Here is a 21883-nt window from a genome sequence, read left to right on the forward strand (position 1 = left end):
TCCCCACAACTCCCGATCAGCTGTTGTGCGGCATGCAGGAGGCTCTTGGGGGGTGGGGGGAGGAGCGAAAGCCCTGCAGGCTCAGGGGAGGGGGTGGGAAGGGGTGGAGTGGGGGCAGGGCCTGTGGCAGAGCCAGGGCTTGAGCAGTGAGCACCCCCTGGCACAGGGGAAAGTTGGCGCCTGCTGCTCCAGCCCTGGAGTTGGTGCCTAGACAAGGAGCCGCATATTAACTTGTGAAGAGCCCCACGGGGCTCTGGAGCCACAGATTGGCCACCCCTGCTCTAGGGGGGGCCGGCCCTGCTCCAGCCCCTGGGCAGGAAACTGGCTTGCTCATGGGGCTTTTCCCCTCTAGGAGGTGTTGGCCCAAGGGTGGGGGACTGTCTGGCTGGGGGGGCGAAGCGGGGAATGGACCCTCCCCTCGTGGGGGGTGTGGGCAGGCTCTGATCTGGCACAGGAGCTCATCACGGATCCCTGCCCTGCTGGTGGCAGACACACCGGGGCTGGCTGGCGAGCCCAGCTGGTTAGAAGCGAAAGTGTCTCGCTGGGTGAAAGAGGAACCCCGGGGTCCGGTTACGGTCTCCTTGCGTCACCTCCTGCTGGGGAGCGGTGCAGGCTGGCAAGGTAAGAATCCACTTGGATCTGCCCTGTGACCCCCATGTGGCTGCAGCTGGGGGGGCAGCGAGGGGGTGAATCCCTACTGGAGTGGCTGCAGCCACCAACTGATAGCCTCCTTTTCCCTGGACTAGGAGGGGAGTGGGGTGTAGTGCTTGGAACGGGGGGAGTGGGGTTGGGAGCCAGGACTCCTGGGTTCTATTCCCCAGCTGTGGGAGGGGAGTGGGGTCTACTGGTTAGAGCTGGGGGGGCTGGGAGCCAGGGCTCCTGGGTTCCAGTCCCCAGCTCTGGCAAGGGAGTGGGGTCTAGGGGGATAGGGCGGGGGGCTGGGAGCCAGGACTCCTGAGTTCTATTCCCTAGGTCTGGGAGGGGAGTGGGGTCTAGTGGTTGGGGCTGGGAGCCAGGACTCCTGGGTTCTCTCTCCAGCTCTGGGATGGGAGTGGGGTCTGGTGGGTTAGAGCGGGGGGGGGCTGGGAGCCAGGACTCCTGGGTTCTCTCTCCAGCTCTGGGATGGGAGTGGGGTCGGGTGGGTTAGAGCGGGGGGGGGGGGCTGGGAGCCGGGACTCCTGGGTTCTCTCTCCAGCTCTGGGATGGGAGTGGGGTCTGGTGGCTTAGAGCGGGGGGGGGGGGCTGGGAGCCAGGACTCCTGGGTTCTCTCTCCAGCTCTGGGATGGGAGTGGGGTCCGGTGGGTTAGAGCGGGGCGGGACTGGGAGCCAGGACTCCTGGGTTCTCTCTCCAGCTCTGGCAAGGGAGTGGGGTCTAGGGGGATAGAGCGGGGGGAGGCTGCGAGCCAGGACTCCTGGGTTCTTCCTCCCCTCCCTACTGTTAACCCCACTCTGCTCCTACACCTGCTGCGATTTTATTTTAAACCCAGCAAGTGCCACAGCTGGGCTGCTGCCCATTGGCCACAAGGGGGCGCTCGGTGCATTTCCAAGAGCCCCCCGGGCCAGGTGGGGGAAGGAGCGGGGCCCCCCCGCCCCAGATCCGGTGAGGTGCTGGGAATAGGGAAGTGGTTCTGTTGTAGCGGAAAAAGGGCCTGTCAGTCACGGGGCTGAAACAGGTAATGGTGGGGGGGGGGGTGAGACAGGGGATCCCAGCCTGGAACTTGAAGGGGTCCAGTTGCCCCTGCACGTGGTATTTCCCCCCCCCCTCCGGCCAGCCTCCCTACGCCACTGGGGTCCCCCAGGCCAAGGATGGGGGCCAGAGAACAGAAAGATGGGGCGAGGGGGGGACACAGGCGGCTCTGCCCCACTCGGGGGTGTCGGCTCGGATCCAGCCCAACACGGTGACGAGGGGGGAGCAGGTCCCAGGTTCTTGCTGCCCCCCCCCGCCCCCGCCCCCCGACTGAAATCGCTTCGAGGTGGGAGATGCTGGGTTAGCGCTAGGGCCGCCGCCAACACCTACAGAATCCAGGGAGAAAGGGGAATAGAACCCAGGAGTCCTGGCTCTCAGCCCCACCCCCCGCTCTAACCCACCTGACCCCACTCGCCTCCCAGAGCGGGGGAGAGAACCCAGGAGTCCTGGCTCTCAGCCCCACCCCCTTTCCCCCCCCCGCTCTAACCCCCCAGACTCCACTCCCCTCCCAGAACGGGGGAGAGAACCCAGGAGTCCTGGCTCCCAGCCCCACCCCCCGCTCTAACCCCCCTGACCCCACTCGCCTCCCAGAGCGGGGGAGAGAACCCAGGAGTCCTGGCTCCCAGCTCCCCCCCTCTAACCCACTAGACCCCACTCCCCTCCTAGAGAAGGGGGAGGGAACCCAGGAGTCCTGGATCCTAGCCCGCCCTTCTCTAACCACTATACCCCCACTCCCCTCCCAGAGCTGGGGAGAGAACCCAGGAGTCCTGGCTCCCAGCCCCATCCCGCTCTAACCCACTAGACCCCACTCCCTTCCCAGAGAAGGGGGAGGGAACCCAGGAGTCCTGGCTCCTAGCCCGCCCTTCTCTAACCACTATACCCCCACTCCCCTCCCAGAGCTGGGGAGAGAACCCAGGAGTCCTGGCTCCCAGCCCCCCCCCTCTAACCCACTAGACCCCACTCCCCTCCCAGAGAAGGGGGAGGGAACCCAGGAGTCCTGGCTCTCAGCCCCACCCCCTTTCCCCCCCCCCGCTCTAACCCCCCTGACCCCACTCGCCTCCCAGAGCGGGGGAGAGAACCCAGGAGTCCTGGCTCCCAGCCCCATCCCGCTCTAACCCGCTAGACCCCACTCCCCTCCCAGAGAAGGGGGAGGGAACCCAGGAGTCCTGGCTCCCAGCTCCCCCCCTCTAACCCACTAGACCCCACTCCCCTCCCAGAGAAGGGGGAGGGAACCCAGGAGTCCTGGCTCCCAGCTCCCCCCCTCTAACCCGCTAGACCCCACTCCCCTCCCAGAGAAGGGGGAGGGAACCCAGGAGTCCTGGCTCCCAGCTCCCCCCCTCTAACCCGCTAGACCCCACTCCCCTCCCAGAGAAGGGGGAGGGAACCCAGGAGTCCTGGCTCCCAGCTCCCCCCCTCTAACCCGCTAGACCCCACTCCCCTCCCAGAGAAGGGGGAGGGAACCCAGGAGTCCTGGCTCCCAGCTCCCCCCCTCTAACCCGCTAGACCCCACTCCCCTCCCAGAGAAGGGGGAGGGAACCCAGGAGTCCTGGCTCCCAGCTCCCCCCTCTAACCCGCTAGACCCCACTCCCCTCCCAGAGCCGGGGCGGGACCCGGAGGCAGTAGGACCCGCAGGCGGAGGGCGGGGCGGCCGCTGGCCGTGCCTAGGAAGGCCGCGCCATGGAGGGCTCAGAGCCGGAGGATGGCCGTGCCGGGAGCACAGCGCGGAGGGCAGCCGGGAACCGCGGAGTGCTGGGAGCCCCGGGCCGAGCAGGTACCGCGCCCGCTCCGCCCCCTCCCGCGCCACGGCGGGGGCGCCTGAGGGTGGTGGGCTGGGAGCAGCGCCTGGCTCGGCGCTTCCCGGACTCCTGGGTTCTATGTTGGATTCCGGGCGGGGAGCCCGGACTCCTGGGTTCTCTCCCCGGCTCTGGGAGGGGAGTGGGGTCTGGGGGGTTAGGGCAGGGTGGGCTGGGAGCCGGGACTCCTGGGTTCTCTCCCCGGCTCTGGGAGGGGAGTGGGGTCTGGGGGGTTAGGGCAGGGTGGGCTGGGAGCCGGGACTCCTGGGTTCTCTCCCTGGCTCTGAGTTGGGGGGAGTGGGGTCTGGGGGCTTAGAGCAGGGGGAGAGTGGGGGAAGGGGCTGGGAGCCCGGACTCCTGGCTTCTCTCTCCAGCTCTGGGATGGGAGTGGGGTCTGGTGGGTTAGAGCGGGGAGGGCTGGGAGCCAGGACTCCTGGGTTCTCTCTCCAGCTCTGGGATGAGAGTGGGGTCTGGTGGGTCGGAGTTGGGGAGGGGGAAGGGATCCAGGACTCCCTGCGGGGCGGGGGGGGGGGACACACCAGTTGCTCTGATACGTAGAAGCTGGAGCAAATTCAGTGTCTGAGAAATTTTCCATTTTCATCTCTGCTCAGTTAACCCCTTAGCGGCCCTTCCCTCTTGTGTGAGAACAGGTGCTTCCTTGTCGGAGCCTGCAGCCCGTTCAGCCTGGCATCCTGTCCCCACCCTGCCACCTCGGGTCAGACCCAGGGGCCCATCTAGCCTGGTGTCTGGCCCCTGTTCTGGCCCTGGGATTAACGCCTCTCCTGGCTGGGGGCTGAGATCTGCTCTAAGAACTAGGGCTGCATTTCCACCCTGGCTGGACTCTCGCTCTGAAGTAATAGCACCTGCTCGTCAGGCTGGTCTCGTTTACATGAGACCGGGTCACACCCATGCGTCAGGGCATGCCTCAGCCGGGGTCAGGCAGCACCGCATGGGTCTAATGGGTGCAGGGCACCTTCTGGGAGCGGCCAGATGGGCCCAGAGTTCTGTATGGGGGAGGGTAGGAGCCAAGACTCCTGGTTCTGTCTCCAGCTCTGGGAGGGGGTTCGGGTCCAGTGGATTAGAAGAGCGGGGGCTGGGAGCCAGGACTCCTGGGTTCCATCCTCAGCTCTGAGAGGGGAGTGGGGGCTGGTGAGTTAGAACAGCAGGGGCTGGGCACCAGGATTGTGTTTCTCTCCCGGGCGTGGGGGCGAGCCGGGGTGACAGCCTTACGTGGTGGCGGCGGGTCAAGGGCAGAGCTGGTTCTAATCTCATGGCCATGCTCGCCCCACGCATCTTATCTCTGCTTCGCCTTGGCCACTCGCCTCTGGAAGCGGGGAGGGGGCGCCGGGAGGCGCCCACATGGGAACACAGCTACTGTGGGTTGGGTATGAAGCAGGATGAGAGCCCTAGCGGTCAGGGCTGGCCCCAATCCCCCAGGGTGGCGGTAGGGGGCACGGCAGAGGGCTCAGTAGGGGGCACTCTCCCGTGATGGTCAGGGCTGGCCCCAATGCCCCAGGGCGGCGCTAGGGGGGCGCTGTCCTGCAGGGAGCTGAGCTCAGGTGCTGTTCACCTGTGATTTTCCCAAGACCGGAGGGCTCACAGGACCGGCTCCGTCTGTTCTTCATGTCCCCGCGTCAGGCCGCCCCACCCTGGGTAATGAACCAAGGCTTCCGAAGCCAGGCTGGAAAGTGTCTTGCTCCCTGCTGGAAGGTGGCCGGGTAACCGTGAGCACCTGGCCCACCACAGAATCATAGAATCCCAGGATTGGAAGGGACCTCAGGGGTCATCTAGTCCAACCCCCTGCTCAAAGCAGGACTAATCCCCAATTGTTGCCCCAGATCCCTAAATGGCCCCCTCAAGGACTGAACTCACAACCCTGGGTTTAGCAGGCCAATGCGCAAATCATTGAGCTACCTCTGCCCCTTTGTCGTCTGCGGGGCATCGGCGTGACCCAGCGTGGTGCAGCCCCGGCTTTCGGCGGGCGTGCTGGGGGGACGTTTCGGCCAGGCCGGGCCATTGAAATGGTTGATAAACGAGATGGATCTAACCTCTTCTGTCTCCAGAAGATGGGACATGCCGGCCTGGGCCGATCTGGGACAGGTTCCACCCTGTCCGCTCTCAGCTCTGCCAGTGCCCCTCCTTCCCAACCCATGTGGCCCCCCTCCCCCCAGCTGTGCCAGGGCAGGCCCCCTTCTCCCCACATAAGCTCGGGGCTTGCAATGACTTTTGCAGTGCCAGAGGGGGTGGATCTCTTCCCTGTCACGCTCCTGAAGTCTGAGCTGGTGTGCGGTGATCTGGGGACACCCCCTGGCAATTATTTACAGACACGGGAGCCAGCCATTTAATCCAAACAACTCAGCTGGCTGCCGTGCCCTGTTGCCAAGGGTCAGAGCATGTGTGCGCTCCCTTCCCACCATGTTGGGTTAGAGCAGGGGGGGCTGGGAGCCAGGACTCCTGGGTTCTCTCCTGGCTCTGGGAGGGGAGTGGGGCTAGTGGGTTAGAGGGGGGGTTGGGAGCCAGGACTCCTGGATTCTGCCCTCGGAGGGGGGATGGGGTTGGCTGGCATGCAGCATCCAGTCGCTGCCTGAGTGCAGACCCTGGCTGGCTGGGCTGCTGTGGGGTTGGGGGTGGATAATTTCTCCTGCGTCAGGGAAGCAGGAAGTGATCCCTGTCATTTCCCTCACCTAAGCAGGTTTTCCTCATTTACTGGCCTTCCTGTTGCTGGGAAATCGAGACCAGAACTGAACTGTGCTTAGGGTGCTGGGCTGGGTGATCCAGACTCCTGGGTTCTATCCTTGCCTCTGGGAGGGGAGTGGGGTTTAGTGGTTAGAGCAGGGCTGAGAGCCAGGACTCCTGGGTTCTATCTCTGGCTCTGCCTTAGACTCCCTGTGGGACCTTGCGCAAGTCCTGGGTCTCTCTGAGCGTCAGCTTCCCCAGCCGTAAAAGGGGGAGAGCGTTCTTGCCTTTGTCCGGTTAGACTGTGAGCCCTGCGGGGCAGGGACTGGCTCCCGCTGTGGCACTATGGGGCCCCAGCGTTTTGTAGGGTGAAGGGGCTAATGCATTATAAAAACTCAACTGTAATGCATGCAGCTGAGAGACACCACAGTGGGGGCAGCCCTGGCTGCCAGAGGAGAGCGCCCCCTGCTGAGCCCCCGCTCCCTGCAGCACCACGCCCCCTAGCGCCGCACTGGGGCATCGGGGCCAGCCCTGACTGCCCGGGGAGCGCGCCCCTTACCGAGCCCCCCCCTTCCCCCCCAGTCCTTACAGCACACGGCCTCCAACCACAGTGAACCAGAAAGAGCCAGAAAAGGAAGTTCTTTGAAAAGTGAAGGGACATGCTAAGGTCACCTCCAGACCACTCTTTAAAATAGCCCAGCTGCTTACGGCAAGAAATTCCCTCTTAGATGCAGAGGAGGCTGGGAAAGGGGTTGGGCGGGCCATTCCTCAGCTGCCCCCCGTCCCGAGGTGGCTGCATCTCAGGGCCAGGTGAGCTGTCCCCGTGCGGCATTGTTTTCGGCTCTTCCCCAGCTGCCCCGCCCCAGAAGTGGCTGCATCTCGGCTTCCCTGTACAGCTGTTCCCTGGGTTCCCTACACCAGAGCCAACCCAGCAGCCGCTTGTCCTCGCATGTTGTTTGTTGTGATGTGGAAAATGGTTTGGCCCGTTGTAAATTCAGGGGCGGCTTTGCTTCCTGGCTACTGACAAGGGCTCATAAACACATAGGCTTCCTTTGTCTTTCATTATTTCACAGAGGAAATTGCTCTCCAGTCTGCTTACGGTTCCCACAAGCCACAACCCCGAGGCAGGAACCCAGGCATCCGGGGTAGCAAAGCCGTAAATTATAGCCCTGGGAGTTGGCACCTGCCACAGAGGGGTCATTAAGTCTGGGACATCTGGCCCATGCCATTTGGGGGCGGGATGGTGGCAGGCTGGGACCCAGGAGTCTGGGACCACAGTGCTGGGGGTTGATCTCGAGGGGCCCCGTATTTCCCAGGGAGTGAGGGGGACGGGAAGCGGGCATCCAGGGCAGAGAGAAAGGATTGGTATGCAAACTCCCCGCCTGCCCCCCCACAGCCTGAGCTCCCCCTGGCCTGCCATCTCCTCCCCCCCCCCCCCCGCTTGCCTAACCCCCGTCCTGTCTCCCTTCTCCCCACAGGACCTGATGGAGTGGCACCAGGCCCGCCAGGTCTATCTGGTGACGGGTGGCTGCGGGTTCCTGGGCTCCCATCTGGTGCAGATGCTGGTGGAGCAGTCGCCCAACGTGGCCGAGGTGCGTGTCTTCGATCTGCAGCTGGATCAGGCCCTGGAGCAGCTGGGGACAGGTGAGGCGTGGGGTGTGCACCCTCCCCCTCACAATTCCCTCCGGCAGGGCTGCATGGGGCTGTACCCCAGCGTTGAAACGGTCCCATGGAGGAACCCCACCAGTAGGCCGGACCCCCCCCTTCCTTCAGGGTTGGCCCCATGGCCTCCCCATCTCCTAGACTGAGCTGTAGGTCTCCAAACCATCCCCCCCGCCCCCTCCGGACAGCTGTGAAAAGTACAGAGGGAAACTGAGGCAGAGTGGCATTCTGGAAAATATTACAGAAAATCCGCACTTCATCCCTCCCCTCCCCCTCGGAGGCCGAACCAAGCAGGGGCGTGTTAACCCGTGTCCCAGGGGGAGTTCAAAGCCGCCCACGATATCTGACAGCCACTTTCAGATCCTTCCAGCTCGGTTTCTTAACCACCAAACTCAGGGGCTGACACTCTGTGCGGAGCAGTTCCCCCCCCCCCCCGCATAGGGCTGCTCCGTTAGATGATGTAACTGGCTGTATGGGGGGAGGGGGAAGTTTTCATGCCCCCCACCCAGCACCCATCTGCCACCCTGAAACCTTTGGGTGTGAAAGTGGGCTGGGTCCAGCCATGACCCCCTCCCCTCATCTGCCAGGGGGTGAGGGGGGCAGGGGACTCGCCTTCCCCCATGGCTCAGCTGGCTTGGGGTGCCCATTCCCCTAAGCTGCGGGGGAGGGAGGGAAGGACCCCCTGAGTATTTGGGGGAAGGGGCAGTGTAGGTTTGTCCCCCTGCAAAGTTTGGTCTTAACTGAGACCTATCAGTGGGGCTCTGCTGGCCAGGGGTGCAGGACGCTCTTCCACATTGGCAGATCCCCTCCAGGGCTGTGTGCATGCAAGGACCCCATTGTACTCCCGCCCAGGGCAGGGTCCTCTTTCCCCCCCTCGCCCCCCCGGTGGGCTGTGATTCAGGCTCTGTTGGTTAAGGGAACCCACCGGGGCCATGTCACGCTCTGAACAGGTGTCTCTGTGGCCAACCGCCACCTCTCGGCTGCTTTCCTCTTCCCTGGGGCTTCTCCCCCGACCCCGCTACCCGGCCAGGGTGAACCTGCCCGCGTCTCCTTCCATGGGCTCCGATTCCACCGGGCTCGGCTGTCCCGGTGAGGGCAGGCAGGCCGGGAGCTTGTTCCCCTGGGTCACAGCCCGAGCTGCAGGCACGCCCATGTGACTCATGTCTCCCATGTGGAGCTGGCTGGGGCTTGGCCCCGCTCACGTGTCGGGGTTGCTGACGGGCATCCTGAGGCTCAAGGGCCTTTCCTCTGCATTAGCAGCAAAGCCCAGAGCGGAACCGTCCGTTCCCTGCCAGTTCAGCTATTTGTACTTTCAATGACGCCTCCGCTCTGAGCTCTCGTTTGAGCTTTCAGCTGGCACAGTTCCAGGGCCTGACTTGTGGCTCGAAGTGACGCTGTCCTTCCCAAGGAGGGCATCCAAGCTGGGGAACCCCCACTACCCACCCCCTGCTCGAGCCGTCCTGTGTCTGCCCAGGGATCTGAGCCAAATAGCTTCGCACCTGGGCCCTTATCCCAGGTCCCACGGCCCTGCAGCGTTTGAGGGGGTTGGAACATAGAATCACAGGACTGGATGGGACCTTGAGAGGTCGTCCAGTCCAGTCCCCTGCACTCACAGCAGGACTAAGTATTATCTAGACCATCCCTGACAGGTGTTTGTCCAACCTGCTCTTAAAAATCTCCAATGATGGAGACTCCACAACCTCTCTGGGCAATTTCTTCCAGGGCTTAACCACCCTGACAGGTAGGAAGGTTTTCCTGATGTCCAACCTAAACCTCCCTTGCTGCAACTTAAGCCCATTGCTTCTTGTCCTATCCTCAAAGGTTAAGAAGAACAATTTTTCTCCCTCCTCCTTGTAACAACCTTTTACATACTGGAAAACTGTTCTCATGTGCCCTCTCAGTCTTCTCTTCTCCAAACTAAACAAACCCAGTTCTTCCAATCTTCCCTCACAGCTCATGGTTTCTAGACCTTGAATCATTTTTGTTGCTCTTCTCTGAACTCTCTCCAATTTGTCCACATATTTCCTGAAATGTGACGCCCAGAACTGGACCCGATACTCCACTTCTGAGGCCTAATTAGAGCAGAAGAATTACTTCTCGTGTCTTGCTGACAACACTCCTGCTGATACAGCCCAGAAGGATGTTCCTCCTTTTTTTTTTTTTGCTACAGTGTTACACTGTTGACTCATATTTAGCTTGTGATCCGCTCTGACCCCCAGATCCCTGTCCGCAGTCCTCCTTCCTAGGCAGTCATTGCCCATTCTGTATGTGTGCAACTGATTGTTCCTTCCTAAGTGGAGTCCTTGGCATTTGTCCTTGTTGAATTTCATCTTATTGACTTCAGACCATTTCTCCAGTTTGTCCAGATCATTTTGAATTTTAACCCTATCCTCCAAAGCACTTGCAACCTCCCAGCTTGGTATTGTCTGCAAACTTATAAGTGTACTCACTATGCCATTATCATGCCAGGTTTCCCTCCATCCTAGAATCTCTCCACCCAGTGGCGGTCTCCCCATTGACCATTGAGCCCACTGGGGACCACAGGACTCTGAGATCCAGGAGAGTCCAACAGGAGATGGTGCTTGTGGTGGGATCCTGTCTGCCACCACCTCCCTGCCCCCAAGGGGTCTGGCTGGGTGATGGCTTTCCCCCCAGAGATCAAGCCCAGAGTTGGCTTTCTAGGGCCTCCTTGGCTGGGCGGTGGATGAGTGATTGCCTCCGTCCCGGGCAAACCTGATTTCATTGAACACCTGTGCTCCATTTTCCTATAAACGGTGCACCTCCCCCTGAGATCTCTTGTAGGAGGTCTGCCCACGTGGGCCGTCACCCACTTCACTCGAAGCCCTCCTCTGGAGCGCCGCTGTGTGACCCCCCCCCGACCTAGCCCACTCCCCTTCAATTTACTCTCTGCAAACTTGTCTGCAACCGGCCTACGCTAGGCAGCTCCCCCAGCTTCCTGTCCAGCCATGTTTTACCCTCGTGGGGGCAGATCTCTGAGAGTTGCTCCAACCCGGCCAGATTAAACGAATCCTTCAGCGGCGTGAGCCCGGCTCCCACTTGTGGAGATATTCTCCTGCTGGGGGGGGTGGTCACACCCCAAGTCCTCTGAACACCCCGAGACCTTTTCCAATAAGGTGTGAATTCAGACAGCAGCAGTGGGGCCTTTGGGAACTTCCCCGGCCACCCCCCGCTCTCGCTCTGGGACCGAGGAGGGGGTGCAAGGGAGGGATCGGGCCGTGGGGCCAATCAGGTTCAAAGCGCAGGACTTCTTGCAGGCCATGAGGTTGGGATCTGTACCCTGCCCCCTGTAAACTGAGGCAACAATTTGGTATCTCTGCTCCCTGCGGAATGGGCACCCTGGGGCCTTTCCCCATTTACCCCTCTGTGGGTCCTCTTGCCCCTCCCCTTCTCCAGATCTAGGAGCTGCCAGCGCTCACCCCTCTCCCCTGTCCGGGCGAGAGCGGGGCTTAGGCACCATTCTCCTGCTGTTTCCTTTGACTTTGTTTTTACTGCCCGCAAGTCACTTCTTGCCAAATGCTCCTGGTGGATTGTGGATCCCACCTCTGCCATCACCTGTCCCGGAGCCACAGGACCGGTGCTACGCCCCAGGTTTTAAACAGTCTCTTGGAGGGGCCCCCGTGGGTTCTCTCCCAGCAGTAGGAGGGGAGTGGGGTCTAGTGGTTAGAGCAGGGAGGGGCTGGAGCCAGGACTCCTGGGTTCTCTCCCAGCTCTGGGAGGGGAGTGGAGTCTGGTGGTTAGAGCACAGCGATGGAGCGTCTGTTTGGCTTCCAGCAGTACCCACGCTGTGTGGTCAGCGCTTGCCTCGTGCCTGACCCCTCCGAGGCGGTGGAGAGCTGCTTCCCGGCAGGACCGGTTCCCAGACGCTGTCAGTGAGCTGGAGGCAGGAGCAGGATTGAGTAGATCGTGAGCTGGGTGGGGTGCGGCTGGCTGGGCCCTGGTATTTATGGTCTTGGCCCAGGCTCTGGACTCGTTCACCTTGGCAATGCCCCAGCATAACCCAGGCAGGCCTTTAACCGGAATCCTGCTCTCGCTAGCCCCTGCCCAAAGAGAGAGAAGTGATATGGGAGAGTCAGGAGAAAGAGGGGTGCAGCCCAGGGCTGGGCTGGCTGGGGCTGCGGGTCGGGAGTGAGGGGCACCGGCAGAGCTGGGGGGCAGGGCGGGGCTGGTGGGTCGGGAGTGAGGGGCACCGGCAGAGCTGGGGGGCAGGGCAGTGCTGGCGGGGCTGCGGGTCGGGAGTGAGGGGCACTGGCGGATCGGGGGGGCAGGGCAGGGTTGGCGGGGCTGCGGGTCGGGAGTGAGGGGCACCGGCAGAACTGGGGGGCAGGGCAAGGCTGCGGTCAGGAGTGAGGGGCACCGGCAGAGCTGGGGGGCAGGGCGGGGCTGGTGAGTCGGGGAGTGAGGGGCACTGGCAGAGCTGGGGGCAGGGCGGGGCTGGCGGGTCGGGAGTGAGGGGCACCGGCAGAGCTGGGGGCAGGGCAGGGCTGGCGGGGCTGCGGGTGGGGAGTGAGGGGCACTGGCGGATCTGGGGGGCAGGGCGGGGCTGCGGGTCGGGAGTGAGGGGCACCGGCAGAGCTGGGGGGCAGGACAGGGCTGCGGGTCAGGAGTGAGGGGCACTGGCGGATCTGGGGGGCAGGGCGGGGCTGCGGGTCGGGAGTGAGGGGCACCGGCAGAGCTATGTATTAGGAAACTTTCATTGGAAGAAACTGGCTTTCAAACTTGCTTTGCTCCATGGGATAAATTAATCACTGCTCCGGTTCTAAATGCCTGGAGAGTTTCCACTGGATTCCTGACTGGAGCCAATTAAACAGGGAATCCAGTTTTTCTGAGAAAAGATAGTTGAGAATAGTTTCATCTGGGCCTCAGATCCCACTCCCCGAGCCAGCCACCCTGGGGCTGGATCGGGGCTGGTGCCCCCTAGAGGGGAAAGGCCCCGGGCCCCATTCCCCACCCCTCTGAGCCAACCAGTCCCCACCCTGGGGCTGGATCGGGGCCGGCGGCCCCTAGAGGCGAAAGGCGCCATGTCCTGTATCCCATTTCCCAAATCTCCCGTGCTTGCGTGAGCCTCTCTCTGCAGCAGGGTGTCCCATTGTCTGTTTCCATCTGGTGGTTCATATCGGAAAATGTGTTTCAAGGCCAGAGGAACGTCTCCTTCCCCTGAAGGCCGAGGAAACAGCTGGAGGGCAAGGATGGAGAGACACGCAGGGGTCAGGTGGTGGCCAGACAGGAATGCGGAGGGGGCTTGGCACTGGATGGGAGCCAGGAATCCTGGATGACACCCGGCCCAGCTGGCAGGAAAGAGGATCGGTGACTGTCAAGACACCAGTAAAAGAAGTGACCCCACTCTGCTCCCAGAGCTAGGGAGAGAACCCAGGAGTCCGGGCTCCCAGCCTCCCTGCTCTAACTACCAGACCCCACTCCCCTCCCAGAGCTAGGGAGAGAACCCAGGAGTCTGGGTTCCCAGCCCCCCTGCCCCATTTCAAGCCCTCTCACCGGGACTCTATCTCTCTGTTTCAGAGAAGGTGAAGGTGAACCTGATCCAGGGGGATATCAGTAGCCCCATGGACGTTGGGGCTGCCGTGAAGGGGGCGGACGTGGTGATCCACGCAGCCAGCTTGGTGGATGTGTGGGGCAGGGTCCCGCCCGAGAAGATCACAGAGGTGAACGTTCACGGTACGGGAAAGGGCTGGGGCAGCGCACGTCGCTGGGGGGCGGGGGGGGGCGCTTCGCTGCAGGGAGCGCAGCGGGGGCGGCGGGGGCGCTCTCCCTTGGCAGCCAGCCTGGCTGCCTCGCGCTCGATAGCGCCCCCTGCTGGCTCTGGAATAGCCAGGAAACCCCCCCCCCAGCACCCCTTTGAGGCCGAGCCTGGGACTGCAATCCTGAACGTCTCCTTTCCCGCTCCTCGGAGCCATCTCTGCTGCTCTTGGCTCGGGCCATCTGTCTCGCTTCCAGGTTTCCGCTGGAAAAGCCCTGAGCTTTGGAAAATCCCTCCCACACAGCCCAGGGACTAAAGAGGGAAGCAGCTGTAGGTGACGCCTCTGTGAGCTCTTTGCCAAACACAAGTCGCGTTACTGGGTGGGCAAGTGAATCCAGGGGGGCCCACAAGCCCTGCCCAAGGTCCCGGCCCCAGCAGCCTGATCCACCTCTTCCGAGTAACAGAGAATGATTCCAGAGCTGGAGAATTTAGGTGCAGAAGGGAAACTGAGGTACTGTGGAGTCCTGGCTCCCAGCCCCCACCCCACCCCACCGGCTGCTCTGGGACCTAGTGCAGGGGCTGGGTTGCGGAGGAGAAGGCTCTCATGCCAGACAGAGTTAGGGGTGCTCAGATACCTGATTAACCCCATGTTTTCCTCTCCCCCAACCCCCACCTCCAGGGACCAAGAATGTGATTGATGCCTGCATTGAGCATGGGACCCAGTATCTGATCTACACCAGCAGCATGGAGGTTGTGGGCCCCAACATCAAGGGGGATCCCTTCTACAGGTACCTAGGCTCCTGGCTCCCAGCCCCCCTGCTTTAACCACTAGACCCCAGGCCCCTCCTAGAGCCAAGGATAGAACCCAGACGTCCTAGGAGTTAAAGGCCCTCATCCTTAGGAAGGAACAATCAGTTGCACACGCAGAGAATGGGAAATGACTGCCTAGGAAGGAGGACTGCGGACAGGGATCTGGGGGTCAGAGCGGATCACAAGCTAAATATGAGTCAACAGTGTAACACTGTAGCAAAAAAAAAAAAAGGAGGAACATCCTTCTGGGCTGTATCAGCAGGAGTGTTGTCAGCAAGACACGAGAAGTAATTCTTCTGCTCTAATTAGGCCTCAGAAGTGGAGTATCGGGTCCAGTTCTGGGCGCCACATTTCAGGAAAGATGTGGACAAATTGGAGAGAGTTCAGAGAAGAGCGACAAAAACAATTCAAGGTCTAGAAACCATGAGCTGTGAGGGAAGATTGAAAGAACTGGGTTTGTTTAGTCTGAAGAAGAGAAGACTGAGAGGGGACGTGAAAACAGTTTTCAAGTCTGTAAAAGGTTGTTACATGGGGGAGGGAGAAAAATTGTTGTCCTTAACCTCTGAGGATAGGACCAGACACAATGGGCTTAATTGCAGCAAGGGCAGTTTAGGTTGGACATTAGGAAAAATTTTGTAACTATCAGGGTGGCTAAGCACTGGAATAAATTGCCCAGCGAGGTGCTGGAATCTCCATCACTGGGGATTTTTAAGAGCAGGTTGGACAAACCCCTGTCAGGGATGGTCTAGATCAGTGGTTCCCAAATTTAAACAACCCACAAATCCCTTTCATGAAAATATCAGCTCTCACGAACCCCCTCCAAAAAATGAACATTTCCTGGGATTTTCTCCTTTACCTGAGCATAAATTATAGATGTGATGATCTTAGAAATAATTTGGTACCCTTACTGCACACCATTTAGTATTACATTATTATGTATCGTTACATTATTAATTGTATTACATTATGAAAACGGCAACGCTCTTCCAAGATTTCACGGCTGTAGCTTCTCTCTCTTCAATTAAACCTCCTACATGTTTTAACAAGGAGTATCAGACCTGAAACAGCAGGAAGTTATTTAAGAAGCCACCTCAATTAAAAAGTTCCTCCCACAAGCATTCGGGTCCTGAGCAGTCCAGGAAAAGAAACGCACGACTATAGCAAAGCTTCAAGTTGTTCTGCCAGGAAGTCGTGGTCACAGGCTGCCGGCCCCCGCACCCGGGGTTCCTAGGGATGGCTCTGTCCGTCATTCCTGATTTTTTTTCTGACAACCCCCCCGATACATTTCACAAACCCCCCAAGGGTTCATGAACACCAGTTTGGGAACCACTGGTCTAGATAGTACTTCGTCCTGCCATGAGCGCAGGGGACGGGATCTCTCGAGGTCCCCTCCAGTTCTGTGATTCTGATTCCATGACTCCCTACCCCTCCCTGCCTGCGGTCTCTGGCTCCCACCCTGCCTCAGCTGTTTCCAGCCCCACCCAGGGCTTCCCTCAGGGTTCCCACCCCAGCCCCATGGCAACCGCCACATGAAACAAACACACTGCAGGCAGTGGGAACGTTGAGCCGTGATGCCCTTCGCTACCGACCCAGATGCCTGGGTCCCATTCCCCATCTTTGTCTCTCCCCTCCCAGGCCCGGGCTATGTCTCTCTGCCATCCCGGGTCCTGTTTTCATATTCTGAAGCTTTTCAGAAGGCAAGCAGCTGTGCTTTGTTTTTTGTTTTTGGCACACAGTTCCAGCGTGGCCCCTCCAGATGTGGGTGGCTGGGGACAGCAGGTTCCATCCAGCGCTGGCTGAGGGTTGTTTCAATGTCCCTCCATTGCTTGCAGCTGGCTGGGAGGTTCCAGAGTGGGGTGGTGGGGAATAGCGGAGGGGGACAGTCTGGGCAGGTGCCCATGTGTCACGGGGTCCCCGGGCAATGCTCTGGAACTGCCCCCTATGAAGCCAGGCAGGACTCTGGGGGAGTCTCCTCTCTGGGAGCAGCCTGTCTGCGGGACACGCAGCTCACCCGGCTCCCACCTTCCTGGGTCTGACCTCGGAGCATCCAGCATCCTCTGCCCCTCCGTGCGCTTCCCACAGCCAGTCCGCCCAGGCGGGGTCCTGGCGGGGCCAGAGGGTCCTGCCCCCCAACTCCGCAGTCAGACATGACTCTCAGCCAGCCAGTAAAACAGAAGGTTTATTAGATGACAGGAGCATGGTCTAAAGAGAGCTTGTACGTGCAGAGAACAGGACCCCTCAGCTGGGTCCATTTTGGGGGGCAGTGAGCCAGACAACCACGTCTGCACTTCACTCCGTGTCCCCAGCCAATCCCAAACTGAAACTCTCTCCAGCCCCCCCCCTCCTCTGGGCTTTGTCCCTTTCCTGGGCCAGGAGGGTACCGGATTCCTTTGTTCTCCAACCCTTTAGCTCTCACCTTACAGGGGGGGAAGGGCCCAGGCCATCAGTTGCCAGGAGACAGAGTGTCGGCCATTTATGTACCCTGGCCCTTTGCTCTGCAACAATTACACCCCCTTATCCCACCACCTAGGGACTTAAGAAATGCCTAGGGGAAACTGAGGCACCCCTACAGTATTCAGAGGAAACATTAAGAACAGTCCCACTTCATCACACCATGGTCCAGAGCAAGACGGGTGGTGGGGGCAGTGGGATCATAGCAGACTGGGAAGGTCTTAAGAGGAGGGGGGTGGGGACTGCCAGAACTCAGAGCAAGGTGATGGTGGGGGTAGTGGGATCCTGGAAAGGGGATGGGCAGGAAGGAAGTGGCACTGCCCCTGAGTGCCTGTGTCTTGCCTGTTGCAGGGGGAATGAGGATTCAGCCTATGATGCCCTGCACGAGCAGCCGTACCCTCTGAGCAAGGCGCAGGCTGAGCGCATGGTCATTGAGGCCAATGGGATGCCTGTAAGTAGCCCCCAACCCCCTGGCACAGCCCCTAGGATGGGGAATGAGACCTACGCATCCGGGAGACACCCTCCCCCATGGAACTCTGCATCCCCTGTCCCGTAACCCCACAGGAGGGAGGAAATGGGACCAGGTGTCCAGGTCAAGGAATGGTCAGCACCTCTAGGGAGCCTCCCAGCACCAGGGAGGGAGGAAATGGGACTCAGGTATCCGGGAAAAGAAATGGCGGAACCCAGGCATCTAGGATGAGCCCACTAAGGACTCTGCAGCCATCGGAGGGCAGCGGGGGGGGGGGAAGATTGGGATGGGGAATGGGATCCAGGTATCTGGGATGGCATCACACAGAGCACCCAGCCTCTGGGGAGCGAGGGGATGGGATCCAGGCATCCAGGTTAGGGACTGAGAACCCAGGCATCCGGGTGCTCACCCCCATGTCTGCCCACAGCTGGGGGGTGGTCGGTGGCTGGTGACCTGCGCCCTGCGCCCCACGGGGATCTATGGGGAGAAACACCCACTAATGAAGGAATTCTACGAAAAGGGGCTGCAGACGGGACGGAGGCTGCTCCGGGCCATTCCCGTCAGCACCGAACACGGCCGGGTCTACGTGGGTGAGTGACAGTGTGGTGCCCCTCACTCCCGACCCACATCCCCCTGCTAGCCCAGCCCTGCCCCCCTGCCCAGCCTGCCGGTGCCCCTCACTCCTGACCCGTAGCCCCCTGCTGGCCCAGATCTTCCCCCCCCCCCCCCCCGAGCTCTGCTAATGCTCCTTGGTGGGGGCGGGCACCGGTGTGGTTTGTGCATGTGGATGCAGGGAGACTGTGCAAATGGGGCTTGGTCCGGAGGCGGGATTCTGTGTGTGTGGCACTGCCCCCTGCTGGAGGGGATTGGGCTCCTGTGTGTGTGTGTCTGAGCGATGTCGCCATCTAGTGGCTGCAGCTCACAGGCAGGATTGAATTCCTGGCCAACCAAGGGAAGATTTATCTTTGGGAGGGGGGATGTGAGAGCCACACTGCCTCCTCCTGGGGTGGATCAGGGCTGGGCGTTTGACACCCACCCCCCCTTGTCTCCCCTGCAGGCAACGTGGCCTGGATGCACGTGCTGGTGGCGCGGCAGATGCAGGACGCCCCGGCAGCCATCGGGGGCCAGGTCTACTTTTGCTACGACGCCTCCCCCTACAAGAGCTACGAGGACTTTAACATGGAGATCCTGGCCTCCTGCGGCTTCCGTCTCCTGGGCTCCCAGCCCGTCGTGCCCTTCTGGCTCCTGCGTTGCCTGGCCTTGGCCAACAACCTCATCCGGCGGCTTCTCCGGCCCTTCTTTTCCTACGCCCCCCTGCTCAACCCGTACACCCTGGCCGTGGCCAGCACCACCTTCACGGTGCAGACGGACAAGGCCCAGCGCCACTTCGGCTACCAGCCCCTCTACACCTGGGAGGAGAGCCGAGCCCGCACAGTGGCCTGGATCCAGGAGGTCGACGCCCAGAGAGAGGCAGGGAAGTAGGGTGGGTGGGAGCCAGAGCGGAGCGGTGGAGGAGGCAGCCGGGTCTTGATTCCAGCCTGCGCGTACCTTTGCAATGAATCCAGCTCCGGAGAGAGGGATCCAGATGTTGTTCCAACCCACCAGTGTTAGTGCCAGGGGAGCAGTAAATCCAGATCTGGGTTTTACTTCCACGGGTGTCAGGGCAAGGGATGTGTTAATCCGGATCCGGCTTTTGATTCAGCCCATGGGTGTCTGAGCAGGGGATTTGGGAATCCGCAGCGGGTTTTGCTCTGATCCTACCTACATCCTTCCAGTGAGTCTTGCTCCGTGGAGACAGATTCCGGATATGGGTTTTGCATCCAGCCTGTGCCCCTCAGTGCAGAGGAATTTGCTAGTGCAGATCTTATCTCATCCCAGCACACAGTGGACTTGGGATCCAGATCCATGTTCGACTCCCAGAGTCCAGCTTTTGCATCCACCCCCCCCAAATGCATGACTCCAGACCAGCCCACTCTGTTTGCAAATGGAGCCAAATCTGGATTTTGTTACCATCCTAGTGTTTTGGTCCAGATCCCCAGTGCACTTCAGGCGAGGAACCAGCTCTACTGTAAAGGGCTTTGGACCTGGAGTCCCCCCGCCCCCCAAGCCTCATGTCATCACAGAGGAGGGTCAAACAGCTGGACCCAGATCCTACTCAAGAAATCTGGGTCCTTGACTCCATTCTCCATGGAGATCCAGCTCTGGGCTTTCTTTCCCACCTATGTATTATCTGCCAGACTGGACTTCATTCGCCATGGAGACCTACCCCGGTATATACCTCTTGGATTGGAGTCCATTCCCCATGGGACTCCAGCTCCAGGCTCCCCCCCCCCGCATTAATACCTCTAGTCTAAGCATTAATTTCCTCAATAGTTATTAATTATTATTATTATTATTTTATTATTTTATTATGACTAATTATAATAAGAGGCCTAAAGCCCACAGCCCATTACATGCAGACACACCAAGCAAAGTCTGGTAACTTGTGTATTAATTAAACTGTTAAAGGATCACTTGATAATGGATAAAAGATTATTTTTGTAGGTTCGGAAGAGGACGGGCTGGCTCAGGGGGTGGGGAAGGAGACACGGGGCCTTTCCCCTTGAGAGCCAGGCTGTGGTCCTGGCTGTGGTGCAGTGACCGGGCCACAGCCAATCCCTCCCCGTCCCCTGTGGCAGCTAAACAAGCCTAGGTCTGATTATCCCCAACTGCCACACTGCACTCCGGCTGCCAGCCCCCGCGCTTGCTCACCCTTGGCCCTCTGCAATGTGAAACCTGCCTCCCCCGCCCGGCGCAGCATGGGCACAGCCAAAGGTCACCGGGTTTGTTTGCAAAGCTTTGACTTTGGTCCAAATTTCTTCCAGCTTCGGCTCCCCGCTGCTAGCCCAGCCCTGGGCTCCCCCCACCTCTGCCGGTGCCCCTCACTCCCGACCTGCAGCCCCAGGCTAGCCCAGCCCTGGGCTCCCTCCCCCTCTATTGCTGACCCTCAGTTTTGCCCTGTAGCACCACTGCTGTCCAGAGCAGTGAATTAAGCAAGCGCCTGACGTTAGCAGCCTGAGCTATAGTTCAGAGCTTAAAGAGGCACCGGCCTCCCTGAGAACTGCCTCTGTTCTTCCATCCATAATCCCTCTTTGTTGAGAGAGCAGGGTGGGCAGGGAGCCGGGACTCCTGGGTTCTATCCCCAGCTCTGGGAGGGGAGTGGGGGCTAGTGGGTTAGAGCAGGGGGGCTGGGAGCCAGGACTCCTGGGTTCTATCCCCAGCTCTGGGAGGGGAGTGGGGTCCGGGGGGTTAGAGTGGCAGGGGGTGGGAGCCAGGACTCCTGGGTTCTATCCTGGCCCTGGGAGGGGAATGGGGTTCTGGGGGGTTAGAGTGGCAGGGGGTGGGAGCCAGGACCCCTGGGTTCTATCCTGGCCCTGGGGGTTAGAGCGGCAGGGGGTGAGGCTGGAAGCCAGGACTCCTGGTTCTATGCCTGGCATTGGTGCTGGAGCTGAGGAGCTGTCTGGGCTCTGACTCCCTGGGTGTTTCTGTTTAGTCTCTCATTCCACCCTGCTGCGATGTGCAGCTATGTGAGCAATGGGGAAGTCGGGGCGTACATACCGCTGCATCCCCGGGCCGGAGGCGAAGGCAGGTGCTGTGGAAATCCCTCAGTCGCCTTCCACAGGCAGAGACCTGAGTGTTCCCGGTGCAGTAAAGGTCACAGTAACCTTAGGTGCCATGTGTAAATACACACCAAGGGGATGCGGGCAGTCAGGACTCCTGGGTTCTCTCCCTGGCTCTGGGAGGGGACTGGGGTCTAGTGGGTTGGGGGGGGGGGCTGGGAGCCAGGACTCCTGGGTTCTCTCCCCAGCTCTGGGAGGGGAGTGAGGTCTAGTGGGTGGGCTGGGCTCATTCCCTGGTGCAGGGATTTGTGGGGCTCACCCAAGCTCTGTACAGGGCCTGCTGTGTCCCCACAGTGAGATAATCCCCTAGGCCCAGGGTGGTTTAAATATGGAAAGAAGGGGATTAACTGCATTTCGGGACAGGGCTGAGATGGGAAGGGGGAGGAAGAACATCTGCCAGTCTCCTGGTGGGAACATCTGGATTGGAGCAGCACCCTGGGTGGCAGGAGGGGAAGCCAGCATGGGACCCCCCATCTCATCCCCACCCCCAACAATGACAAGCAGTGAGAGCTAGTCCCTGCCCAAGAGGACGTATGAGTGAGATCAGGCACCCCCTTGTGCCAGCTGTTGTGCAGAACCCGAGTTCTACCCCGCCTCACCCCACTCCCCTCCCAGAGCTGGGGATTGAACCCAGGAGTCCTGGCTCCCAGCCCCACCTCCCCTAACCCATCAGACCCCCCTCCCCTTCCAGAGCTGGGGATAGAACCCAGGAGTCCTGGCTCTCAACCTTTAGCTTGTCGTGGGCCCGTCGGGTGTAACCCTGCGCTGGCTGGGGACAGGCTGGGTGGGCCCTGAAGTTTCCCTGCCCGGATCCGGGGTCCCCATCCGGAAGCGGATCGGCGTTGCAAGGGGCCCGCGTCTCCCCCGCTATTGCCCTCCCCCCGGGGGGCAGCGCAGAGCAGGGGACGGCCTGACATGGGCCGGGGCGAATTTCTGCCATCAACCGGGTCTTTGATCCACAGC

General features: G+C 60.7%; 1 protein-coding gene across 4 annotated transcripts; it reads left to right on the forward strand.

Annotated features, from left to right (window-relative positions):
* Window positions 1-516: 516 nt before the first annotated feature.
* Window positions 517-19779, forward strand: HSD3B7 (hydroxy-delta-5-steroid dehydrogenase, 3 beta- and steroid delta-isomerase 7). Of its 4 annotated transcripts, none has more exons than XM_038404819.2 (7): window positions 517-621; window positions 7635-7800; window positions 13354-13509; window positions 14211-14319; window positions 17144-17243; window positions 17689-17851; window positions 18319-19779. In XM_038404819.2, exons 2-7 carry the CDS (start codon window positions 7641-7643, stop codon window positions 18741-18743), a joined length of 1113 nt encoding a protein of 370 aa, XP_038260747.1. In that variant the 5' UTR covers window positions 517-621; window positions 7635-7640; the 3' UTR covers window positions 18744-19779. The 4 variants fall into 4 exon arrangements, with proteins under 4 accessions (XP_038260747.1, XP_038260746.1, XP_038260744.1 ...); XM_038404818.2 differs by lacking the exon at window positions 517-621 and adding an exon at window positions 1606-1673; XM_038404816.2 differs by lacking the exon at window positions 517-621 and adding an exon at window positions 3309-3458.
* Window positions 19780-21883: the final 2104 nt, after the last annotated feature.

This window comes from Dermochelys coriacea, chromosome 6 (assembly GCF_009764565.3).
Source record: "Dermochelys coriacea isolate rDerCor1 chromosome 6, rDerCor1.pri.v4, whole genome shotgun sequence".
Classification (NCBI taxonomy): Eukaryota; Metazoa; Chordata; order Testudines; family Dermochelyidae; genus Dermochelys; species Dermochelys coriacea.

Coding starts and splice junctions, on each gene's coding strand:
- HSD3B7 (XM_038404816.2), top strand. CDS start 3,387: ATGGCCGTGCCGGGAGCACAGCGCGGAGGGCAGCCGGGAACCGCGGAG. Junction 7,801..13,353: donor CCTGGAGCAGCTGGGGACAG/GTGAGGCGTGGG, acceptor TCTCTGTTTCAG/AGAAGGTGAAGGTGAACCTG. Junction 14,320..17,143: donor AAGGGGGATCCCTTCTACAG/GTACCTAGGCTC, acceptor TGCCTGTTGCAG/GGGGAATGAGGATTCAGCCT.